This window comes from Lytechinus variegatus, chromosome 7 (assembly GCF_018143015.1).
Source record: "Lytechinus variegatus isolate NC3 chromosome 7, Lvar_3.0, whole genome shotgun sequence".
Lineage (NCBI taxonomy): Eukaryota > Metazoa > Echinodermata > Echinoidea > Temnopleuroida > Toxopneustidae > Lytechinus > Lytechinus variegatus.
Genome location: NC_054746.1, coordinates 18,905,105 through 18,917,152, shown reverse-complemented (window position 1 = coordinate 18,917,152; position 12,048 = coordinate 18,905,105). Strand labels below are relative to the sequence as shown.

At 33.3% G+C, this 12,048-nt stretch overlaps 1 protein-coding gene across 4 annotated transcripts in view; it reads left to right on the top strand.

Moving 5' to 3' along the window:
• Nucleotides 1-12,048, top strand: part of LOC121418655 (nesprin-1-like) — a 128,299-nt gene that overhangs the window by 67,711 nt on the left and 48,540 nt on the right. For all 4 annotated transcript variants that reach the window (XM_041612636.1, XM_041612635.1, XM_041612637.1 and 1 more), the window contains 5 exons: nucleotides 324-554; nucleotides 2,282-2,419; nucleotides 10,657-10,815; nucleotides 11,232-11,444; nucleotides 11,890-12,000. In XM_041612636.1, coding sequence (XP_041468570.1) covers nucleotides 324-554; nucleotides 2,282-2,419; nucleotides 10,657-10,815; nucleotides 11,232-11,444; nucleotides 11,890-12,000 — 852 coding nt within the window. The remainder of the gene's footprint in view (nucleotides 1-323; nucleotides 555-2,281; nucleotides 2,420-10,656; nucleotides 10,816-11,231; nucleotides 11,445-11,889; nucleotides 12,001-12,048) is intronic.

Here is a 12,048-nt window from a genome sequence, read left to right as displayed (position 1 = left end):
GGCTGTAAAGTAATCATCTCCATGTTGTTACAAAATAAGATATGTATGTTGGTTATGTTTTTTTTTGTATATTCAACACCTTGTGCATTTCATTTTAAACCTTCAAATTCTGTAGTAATCTCATAGAACTAGTTTCTTCTATTTAAAGGAAAAATCTACACCAACATAAAGTTTATTAATATAAAAGGAGAAAAATCCAACAAACATACATGTAACACTGAAAATTTCATCAAAATCAGATGCAAAATAAGAAAGTTATGACGTTTTAAAGTTTTGAGCCCACAAAAAAGTATTAACATTTTTTAACAATTATTTCCCTTCAGAAATTGGAAGAGGAACTGTCGGCCCACCAAGCCTTGGTGAAGTCTGTTGCCAGACGAGGAGCCAAGCGCAGGACTCCATCTGACAACAATGAAGAGGGTAAAGGGATCCCACTGGACCTGGAGATAGACCAGGAACTAGCAGAACAAAGGTCCAAATGGGAAGAGATCTCCAGGCAGGTCGCTGAGAAGAACAGACAATTGAATGCTTCTCTGGAATACATTAGACCACAGGTATGTATACCGGTAATTATATAGTTTTTGACGTCTTAGGTTTAATTGAAAACAAGGTGGAATAAATCATGAAATAGGGATTGTACTTTTCAATGTTATGCTAATGAATAAATTAGAATACATGTATGAATAATAACAATATGATTGAATGCTAAAGTATGTGAATGCTGTTGAATACATAAGACAGTGTCATCCAGTATCATTCATTCAGAATTATTTGTAGGCCTATATTTAAAATCACACTCAAAATGAATACATAATTCAACTACAGCCTGTAATTGAATACAACACTAGGATGTATTAGACCACATGTGTCACATATTAATGTATGCAGATAAATGATTATATCATCAGCTGATGTAATGCATAATTATTAGACCAGAGGTATGCATAAAAATGTTATCATTTTATTAAAAAATATAATAAAGATAATGAATACACTGTTGCATGTAGATTAATAACCACAATACACTTTGAAAGTATTTGATTGCAAAGTTTTGATTATTGATATATATATATATATTGATATTATTGATTATTGATATTGAATTCAGACCATAGATAAACTGACAAGTCTTTACTCCATCACTGGAATATATGTAAAATGCCCTTTTTGAATATCCATGAAATAAACCGTCATTTGAATACTCTTGTTGTGATTTGAATTTATTTATATAACTTTATCAGTTATGACTTAAATTGTGGGAAGTTTGACAGTGTAGGTGGTTATTGAGGTGACTTTACAGTTAAACTATGTGTTATGCCTGATTGGTAACGGTTGTTTGTATAAGACATGGTGCATGACCAGAGACACTGCGGACGAGATTAATTCCATAAGGACAGATATCAACTTTTGTTAAAAGAATGTATTTTAACTTTCTGTTTTAGGTACATTTAAATGTATCTAAGTTTTGAGAGAGATTTTGTACAGGGCTCTTTAAGTTTCAGTTCATGTTTCCATACTTGCACGTCTACAAAATCTTGTATACATACATTATCAAATTCCTTTTCTATGAAGTTTAAAAGAAGGATTTAGTTCCTTTGGGAATTCAAGTCTTTGTGTATTACTTGTTGTTCTAGTTCATTGCTTGGTGGTATTTGGATGACAAGGGTCATACAATTAATCATAAAATGCTTGTTTTTAATATCACCAAGCCAAAGAGCTAATATTATGACCAGGAAATAGCAATGTGTCAACAGCTAGTACTTAGGGATTCTATCTCAATCATTTGAAACTCCTAATGATATATATGTGGACTAACTTTCTGATCACTGTTCAAAACCTGATATATTATTCTTTATCTATGTCTACAATCAATGGTAAGAGTAAGAAAATTGCATAATTCTTTGAAATTTTATGTTGTTTAAGTGCTTATGGAAAGTATTTATTTAAAGAAAAAAAACGTGTCAATACTTCCAGACATTCTGATATGTATCAATCATTCCATATATTAGGAAGCACAAAACTTTTTTTTTGTATATATGTAATATGATCAGATTGCTAATGGAGTTAGTTATGCACTTCATTTCAATTTATTTATATTTGTAAAAGTTTATTAACACTATATAATCCATGTATCTTTGATTGAAAGTAAATCATTGTATTTTGATGTACATATCATTGGTTATAACTAGGCTCATAAGTTAGGGGAAAGCACAAGGAAATAATGACATACCATAGTAGATATAGGTTGAAATCATTAACATGTTGTTTGTGTGGTTGCTAGGATACACCGTTTGTCCATCACCTGCCAGCGAGGAGGAACCTTCAGCTTGATGTCCTGAATCACAATGATGAACTAGAGGGTGACCTGAAGACATCCCTGGATGCTCTCAATCAATGTTGGGCTAAGATGGAGTCTCAGGTAGGGTTATATGTGATTTATGAAGAAGTAAAGCAAATCATACAAAGTATAAATGATAATTATGACACCAACATCACCGATTCCTTGCCATCATGATCTATGTGGCCATCGTTAATCACCACCACTATCATCATCATCATTATCATCATATCATCATCATCATTATCATCATCATCATTCATCAACATCATCATCATCATCACTATCATCGTCTTGTCATCATTATATCATCATCACCATCGTTCATCATCATCAGCATCATCATCATCATATCATCGTCATAAATATCATCATCATCATTATCATCATCATCATATCATCACCATTATCATCATCATAATCATTATCATCATCATCAACATCTTCATCATCATTATTATCATCATCATCATCATCATCATTATCATCATCATCATTATCATCATCATCATTATCATCATCATATCATCACCATCATTATCATCATCATCATCATCAACATCATCATCATCAACATCATTATCATCAACATCATCATCATCATATCATCATCCTTATCATCATCCTTATCATCATCATCATTATCATCATCATCATATCATCACCATCATTATCATCATCATCATCATCATCATCATCAACATCATCATCATCACCATCATCATTATCATCATCATCATTATCATCATCATCATCATATCATTGCCATCATTATCATCATCTTATTATCATCATCACCAAATTATTATCATCATCACTCTCATCACCATCTTCATTATATCAAGAAAAATTCAAACTGAATTGCAGGTTTTAATTTGAAAGCCTATTCCTGTAAGTCTTTTTCCAACATTTATTTTAGACACACTGCATACTGTTTATGATATAGATTTGGTCATACTTTCTATGGTAATCTAAACTATCTTGCTTTATTGTTAAAATGGCAAATGACACGTTTGCTTTTCTATTATTTGTCATCAATAAATATTCCTGTCCATTCAGGTTTGTGGTAAACACACCCACACAAGCTGCATACCTGAAAATTGTTGTTTCCATCGGTTGTCTTTTTCTGTTTGCTTTGTGAATAATGCAAGCAATTATATAATTTAGGAAGGCCAGTGGTTTTAAGCAAACATGAATCCCAGGTTAATAATTGCCTACCAAATTCACTTTCAATATTTTATCAGTGAATTGCTCATTTTCCAGTACCTTCATGTAAATTCATATCACAGATTTTGTCATCAATAATTGAAACTAATCACACATTTAAAAGGAAAACAGATATTGTTTTATCAAATAAATAAGTTTGGGATTGAGAGAAATATAGAGAATACATACATGTACATGTGAATGATATTTATGATTTTCAATAATGTTTTTTTTTCACAAATAATATAAGATAAGGTTACATACAAGAAGTTTCAGTAGTAGACATTTAAAGAGAGGTTTGAATATTTAAATTTAAAGATAATATTACTAGCTTTGCATTAGCATTTTCCCAAATGTGATAAATGAAACTCTTTGTGTATGCACTGCATCAGTTGCTGTCTTGCTAAATGCATGTGTATGTTGTAATATTACCTAGTATAACAGATGAACTGTTTCTATCTAGTTTTAGCAGCTGATCATTGGCAACAACTGGCTGAGCTATTAAACCATTGATGTATTACAGTAAAATAAAAAAATAATATCATTCACAATATTCCATTGTCTCTTCTCATCTTCCTCACACCCATATGGATAAACCCGAACTCTTTCCATATGCGCTAAAGTGCTTTGTGATGAATACCCACATGGATGAATACACGTTTCAGTATTGATTTTGTGATGTGGAAGTCGCCAATCTCTATCCAATACCAGCATTTTTTTAATACTTTTTTTAAGTGATGGAAAAGAGAACCAATGTTTGTGGTTTTTTACTATTTTTTTTCTGAGCTGGAGCTCATATTCATGTTTTATGTAGGCCTACTGTAGGATTCCATTTATAATAATAGGAAACAGATTTTTTTTGTTATCTTAGTAATCAATGTCCAATCAATTGTACTTCATCAAATATTATTATATATTCATACCTGTAAAGCTGTATAGATTCATGGGGAAAAGCTTTTAAAATATGCCAATGTCTTAACTGTATATACATGCTTTTATTATAGTTATTATAGCAAGAGAGCTACAGGAATAGAGAAAAAAGAAAGGGATAGAGAAAGAATTTGTATTTGTTATTGTCACAACAACAGATATTTATTTCCTTGATTTGAAGCAAACACATAGTTAATGAATTAAATTCTGTCATGATAAACTATATTCTCTCTCTGATACTGATAGTCATTTAAAGGTACATTAACTTTACAGGGTTCAAAGGAAAGATAAAGTGAGTGGATTTTCATGGGTAAATTCACAATATGCATCATTAGAAGTGACAGAATTGGATGGAGATAAATGGAGAGAAAACCAGGTTCATATTATACTAGTATCTGGTCACAGATGCACTTTTCAGGAAGATATTATTTTTGTGCTAGTCTCCCATATTAAACCCTTGAAATTTACCTATTTTCCTTTCCAACAAACTGCACCGGGTTGTATAAGCCGCTGGTAATGAAGACTACAATGAACTGGTTCATTATAATTATATCGGGGAAATATAATGCATTCTGATTGACCAAGATTAATTTGAACAAGGGTTCACAAAGTGCCTAATTTCACTGGGAGCATTACAGGGTTTTTTTGTACTTCTTTTTGTCTTTCCTCATCAATGCCCCATCTCAGTATCCACCTGTGGAGGAATTGCAAGTGCACACTTAGTTTATTATTAGTCCTTGTTTCTTAAGCCTTTGTTGCAAAAGTATATAGTTGCATCTGTCAGATATTGAATGTGAACTTAACAAATTTGCAAGCTTATTTTATAAAGAAACATTGGGCCATGTTTTAATAAAATAAAACACTTAAGAAACTTTAGCCATGAAACTTTATTGAACTTTATTGATTTCAAATTATGAAATTCTCTTGCAAGGAGCAGCCCATGTGTCCAGCAAACAGTTACAAACTTTCAGTGGATTGAAATATTTGTAATTGATTTTATGAGCTAAACTTGGAAATTTTCCAATGCTAGTTTCTTGAAATGTTCCCATCGAAAGAAAATGAATCTGAAAAGTTAGTTCAGTATTTGATATGCTTATTTTGAAAAAAAAATGCCCTACTAAAAAAAAGAGGGCTATTCTAACCTCTAAGCGTGGAGACTAAGAGTTGAGTGTACTGTTGGTGAATGATAGAGTGTATTGATGATGAAGCCTGGAGGAGAGTCGTCTGTAGGACCCTAGGAGCTCACCAATTACTACCTGATGGTGTCCCTAACATCTTGATTACGCCAACTGGATTAAGAGTGAAGGATTTGGTTGAAGTCAGTGTTTGCTTGCAAATCTTGCATTCATTTATATTCCAATTGGCATTCAAATCATTCAATGATGTCCAGAAGGAACAGGATATTCACTCATAATTTTTCCAATCAAAACAATATTTCAGTGGTTATTCTATAAGTCAGAGTTTTGTGGGCCTAACTGAAAAGCTGAGTCAGTGTTTAATCTTCTAGCTTTTCTTGACTTTATGATAACGTATGATTTATTATTTCCCAAAGCAAATACACATTGTTTGTAAGCACTAGGGACTTAAACAAAATCTAAGTTAAAAAGTTGAATGTAACAAATAAACGTAAAATCAATGGAAAAGAAGAAGCAGTACTTTTGCATACCAGGAAAGAAGTTAAAATAATCATGGGAATTAAATATAAATTCTAGAATGAACAAAACACTATACATTTTACTCAATTCAATATTTACTTATGAAACTTTGTTTATAGTGTATAGCAATATTATTTGTAAAACATTTGCTCAGATACCATCCAATGATTCTTTTTTGATCCATTGCAAGAAATGAGATGTCATTCAGTAGTAGATATATTCTGCAATGACTATTGGATATCATCATATAGAATACATGCATGTCCCTCTATTCAGCTCTCTGGTTTAATTCTCTGTGTATTTTACCATCCATCATATGAGGCCCCTCAACCCAACTCCCTTCCCAACCTCCGTATCTTTATTCTACTGAGCACTTCTCAGACTGGGACATCAGCATGCATTATGTATGGGCAGGAGCAATGCTGCTGCTGCCACCGCTGCTAAAATTAGATTCGGACTGCAATTTGAGGAGAGGCAGAGGAGATGTTGTTCCTGCCTTGTGTTTCGAGAGCTTCTAACAAACATTCAAGGAAAAGACTCAACTCAGGTGGAAGGAAAGCTGGGGAAGTTAACCATGAAAATAAGATTTGATTTGAAGTTTATTTGTGATATACAAAGCTATTATAAATAGAGCAAATTTACGATTTACTTTGGTTATAAAAGGAACACTGTTTCTCTAATGAAATTTAAGAATACACTTTTTTCTGAAAAAAAATCAAGTATAAGAACGGAGGTTATCTGATGAAAAATACACCCAAAGTATTTTAATTTCTGATTTAGAATGTCTTTTTAGAGTGCATTAAACAATCTACTGACTCCTTGAAGCCATGGATTTTTCTTGTTGGTTTGGTCCATTGTATAGACATTGCATCATTATAAACAAAATAATAAATGAATAAATGAGTTTTTAACTGAGCTATCTTGTGCATTTACAATGGGCATTTCAGAATGGCAGAAAAAAGCATACAACTATAAATTGTAACTAGTTCAAGTTTTCAAATTCAGGTTTAGTTTATTGAAAAAAGAAAACAGACAAAGGAGTACAAATTAAATTTGTGAAAGGTTTGTAGAACCCCTAAGAAGCAAGGATTGTGAGATGGGGCCCTATACTTAATAGACTGATGCATTTTAAAGGACAAGTCCACACCAACAGAAAGTTGATTTGAATTTTAAAAAAGAGAAAAATCCAACAAGCAAAATACTGAAAGTTTCATCAAAATCGGATGTAAAATAAGAAAGTTATGACATTTTTAATTTTTGCTGAAGTTCACAAAACAGTTATCTGTACATCCTGGTCTATATGCAAATGAGGGGACTGATGATATCACTTACTATTTCTTTTGCATATCATTATCTTAAATATGAATAATTCTAGTTTTCCATCATTGTTCTGTGAAACGTTTCAGTCCTCCCTGAACATGTGTAATTACCATTGTTTAAAAACTTAATGGTTCAGTCAAGTTGGTCATTATTGCCAAATCTTTAAAATTGAAATATTGGATAATTCAAACAATAAAACACAAAAGAAATAGTGAGAGTTGGACATCATTGACTCTCTCGTTTGCATGTCACTGAATTGTGCATATAAAACGGATTTGTGAAAAATAAGCGAAACTTGAAAATGCCATAATTTTTTTATTTTACATTCGATTTTGATGACATTTTCATCATTATGCTTGTTTCATTTTTCTCTATTGATTCAAATCAACATTTTCTAGGGTGGACTTGACCTTTAAGAAGCCAATTCTGGCTATGGCTAAACATCTGATATAAAATGTGCACTTAGTCACATGCAAATGTAAGGCAAGCAGATGAGGTGGAAATCAGGAAATGAAGAGGGGACTCTAACCTATTATTCATGGTGTCTTCTTTACATGCTTCATTGAAGATGTCAGTCGATGATGGGAATGACATCGTGATGGAATAAAAGCAAAGAATCAAAATTCTGAAGTATGGTGCAGATTATTGCATGCAGTGTCTCAAATATAATGCTACCCTGGATCCTACTCTCCTTTTTCATCGTCATTTAAAAAAGAAAGAAATTACCAAATACCAGGAATTCATGTAGTAAAAATCTCATATATAAGTGATAAAATTACTGATGATGATGATGGTAAAGATGATGATGGTGAAGATAATGGTGGTGGTGATGATGATGATGGTGAAGATTATGGTGGTGGTGATGATGATGATGGTGGTGATTGCGATGATGATGATGGTGAAGATGATGATGATGGTGATGATGATGATGGTGATGGTGATTGCGATGATGATGGTGATGATGATGATGGTGGTGATTGCGATGATGATGATGATGATGTGACAACAACAGCATTAAAATAGGTATGAAATTTAATAAAAACATTCCTCTTTTTCTCTTTTATTACTTCATGAATTATACTTTCCAAGGGTAATGTTATTGCAGGAATATTAGCCTTGCATTAAGTACACATACAGTACCTGAGATGCCTTTGATTTGCCCATTAACGACTTAAATAGGATTGAGATGCTTAGCTAGAATTGCATAATCTAATTTTGTCATCAGAGTGAGAGCATTATGACAAGCCTTCAGTATTTATTGATTGACTTTCCTTTCTGCATTCAATAGCACAATTATAAATAATAATCTGAAGTTATATGGAATTCTTTGATTCGCATAGTTTGATTTGACTCAAAGGGACTGAATTTCATTGTCACATGGACTTTGCATTGTACATTAATCAGGAAGTTGTGTAAAATCTATTTATAATGATATTTGCAGTAATCACACAAAAGCAACTTTTGCACATAATTAAAACGGAATTCTGCAAAATTTAGCTGCATGTATGCCCCTCACCTGGGGTATCAAGCATTATACATATTAACTCTGCAAGTTGTTTACTCTATTGAAGGTACAGTTCAAAACATGAATCCAATACCCATTGGATGATTCAACATTCAGAATGAGAGGTATATAGGCCTACTAGAGAATAAAAGAAAGTTTGCAAAGTTTAAACAGTTGACAATTTATATAAAGGACTTTGCAAGAAAGATTCTCAACACTGACAAATTTTCACTCTCTGGCAGTTGCCATAAAAAAGTCAGAGATCAGTTTCTCTCAGCTTATCAAAACCAATGATTTTACTGAAATTGTCGAGAGGCATAGCAATAATTTATTTAGTCAGTGCTGGCAAATTTCATGGAAAGGTCCCGAGGAGAGTTTGCTAAATATGGAGCTGTTATTCTGTCATCTAGCCGATGTTTACAATGTGAAATTATTGTTGTATTGAATGTACCATCCCATGGAGTTAAATTGTACCTTCAGTTTAATTAAGTCATGCAAGACCAAGGCCTTGAATGCAAATATTTGCAATCAACTCTTTAAGGTTGACTGGAGCTTTTCTGCTTTTCAACTATTTTGCAATTTTTGAGAGGTTTTGCCTGTGTTTACTTTTCTAATCCGTTAAAATATCCACATCCAGTGCCAGCTTGACATCCTGTATTGGTGCAGTGTCAATAAGATCATAATAATAAATGTATCACACACAGAAGGAAAGAGGAGGAGGAGAGAGAGGGGTAGAGAAGGAGCGGGCAGCCATACCTTGTCAGATGAAAGCTGAAAGCTTGTAGATGTGTTTTGGGAGAGAGAGAGAGAGATAGAGAGATCAAATTAATGTTAAAGGTGAAAAGACATGAAATAAGAAAAAGGGTAAGAGAGTGATGAATAGACAGAGGGAAACAGGAAGACACAGACAGATGAATAGGAGAGACATAGAAGGGGACATTGACCTGGGCTTTACAATCTTATTCAATTCTACACAGCAAAGCGATAGTTCTTGCCTTATTGGGTACGGGTGGTGTAGGCTTTGAACATGTGTGAGGAAGCATTCTAAATGCTAGCATTATGATTAAGGGGGTTTATACTTGATAATTTATGCCCTCCTCTAGGTTGTGGAAGTTTCAGACTGGCATTTTAACAGTTTATCAGGAAGTCAGTATCCTTTATTGTAATTATGAAAATTTCACATTTGGTGTTAACAGTCTCTCAATGAACAGATGCAACATTACTATATTTTGTAAAAAAGTTTATCAAACATAGCATTGCGGTATATCAAGCAATGGTATCTACACTACAGGGGCTAATTATCATTATAGTTATCTCTGATTGTCAATGATTATCTATGTTTTACTTCAGGAAAGAATGTTCTGTTGTATTCTATTCTTAAAGTTTTATCAGTGAGTAAATATGCCTAATTGTGATAATCAATGTTTTGCATACTGTGACCAGCAGTCAAGATTAGTGCAAGTTTCAGACCCGTTACCAGGATGCCTTTAGGCATATCATCCCATTCTGCTATTTTAAAGGTTTATCAGTCAGTAAACATCTCTAATTGTAATGATCTATGTTTCAGGTATGTGACCAGCAGTTTAGATTAGAGCAAGTTTCAGACCCGTTACCAGGATGCTTTTAAGAATATCATCCTATTCTGCTATTTTAAAGGTTTATCAGTCAGTAAACATCTCTAATTGTAATGATCTATGTTTCAGGTTTCTGACCAGCAGTCTAGATTAGAGCAAGCACATGAGTTTCAGACCTTATACCAGGATGCCCTGCAAGCTGTATCAGGATGGATGGATGGCGTCCAACTCAAACTCTTCTCAGAAGACTGGAGTAAAGATACAGAAACTCAACTCATGGAACATGCTGTAAGATCATTTTTTACTTAAAGTCATTGAATTCTTTGCAGAAAGTTTGTAATTGTTAGGTTCTTTAATGTTTGGCTGCGGTCAATCTTTAACATCTTAGCTAAATAATAGGATCAGGTGTATTAAAAAAAAAGGGGGGGGGGTCTGTAAAACAGAGAAACAGTGTGATTTTGAAGTCTTCTTGGTCTCTTTTACTTCATGAATACCCTGTCATGAGAGATTAAATCTGCAGTTAATGTACAAATCTGAAATCTATGTGACTTGTGATGTATTTGAAATTCATTATGAACTTTCTATAATTTGAGCAAGAAAGGCTAATGATTTCTGATTAGTCATCATTATTCTGATTGCAATAATCATTGATTTGATCATTTAATCATCATTTGATCATTTTCCTTACTATTTTTATTCTCCAGGCACTACAAGAAGAGATGAAAACCTTCCAGGACCAGTTAGAGCGCATGAACGAGGCATGTCACCTTGTGCAGGCTGAAACTGGAGCCAGGAGTAAGCAGTTGATGCAACAGTCCCTTGACGATATCAATCAAAGACTCACCACCCTAGAGACGGAGGCTAGGCAAAGAGAACAACAGCTTGTAGAGAAGAACAGACAGTTCCAAGGCTTCCAGGTAAAGCATTTTTATTTTTTTCTTAAAATTTTGTTTAACTTTGTTTTTCCCATATCCAAAGACCCAAAAGCTTACATTTGAGAATAATTATGTGGACAGTGGAATTTTGGCCCTTCAACCTTTGAAAATATCCCTGTGAGTATTATGTTTGGCTGGAAACATTACAATTACTGTAGTAATTGCCCCCCCCCCTTACGATTGGATGTGAAGTCAAATTATGTACTTCTTCTTCATGTGCATCCTCCTCCCCCTCCTTCTCCTCCTATCTGTGACTCTCTTCTCTCAAACACACAAATAAATTGCTAATATTTTATATTGCATTGCAAAATATGCAGAGAGCTCCAGCAATATGACTCACTGCTCGTAAACCATTGCTGTTAGGAATTTTAATGATGTCCACTAAGTTGAAGAAATGACTATTTACTTTGATATTTGTTTATTACAGAGAGACTTACAGAGCTTCCAGTTATGGCTAACAGGTGCTAAGGAACAACTGAACATCCCACCAAGCAATGTTAGTGGGGCTTCACTTGAAGATAATATCATTATCAACAAGGTAAATAAAACATTACATGCCATGTAGTGTGTATTAGATGATATGAAT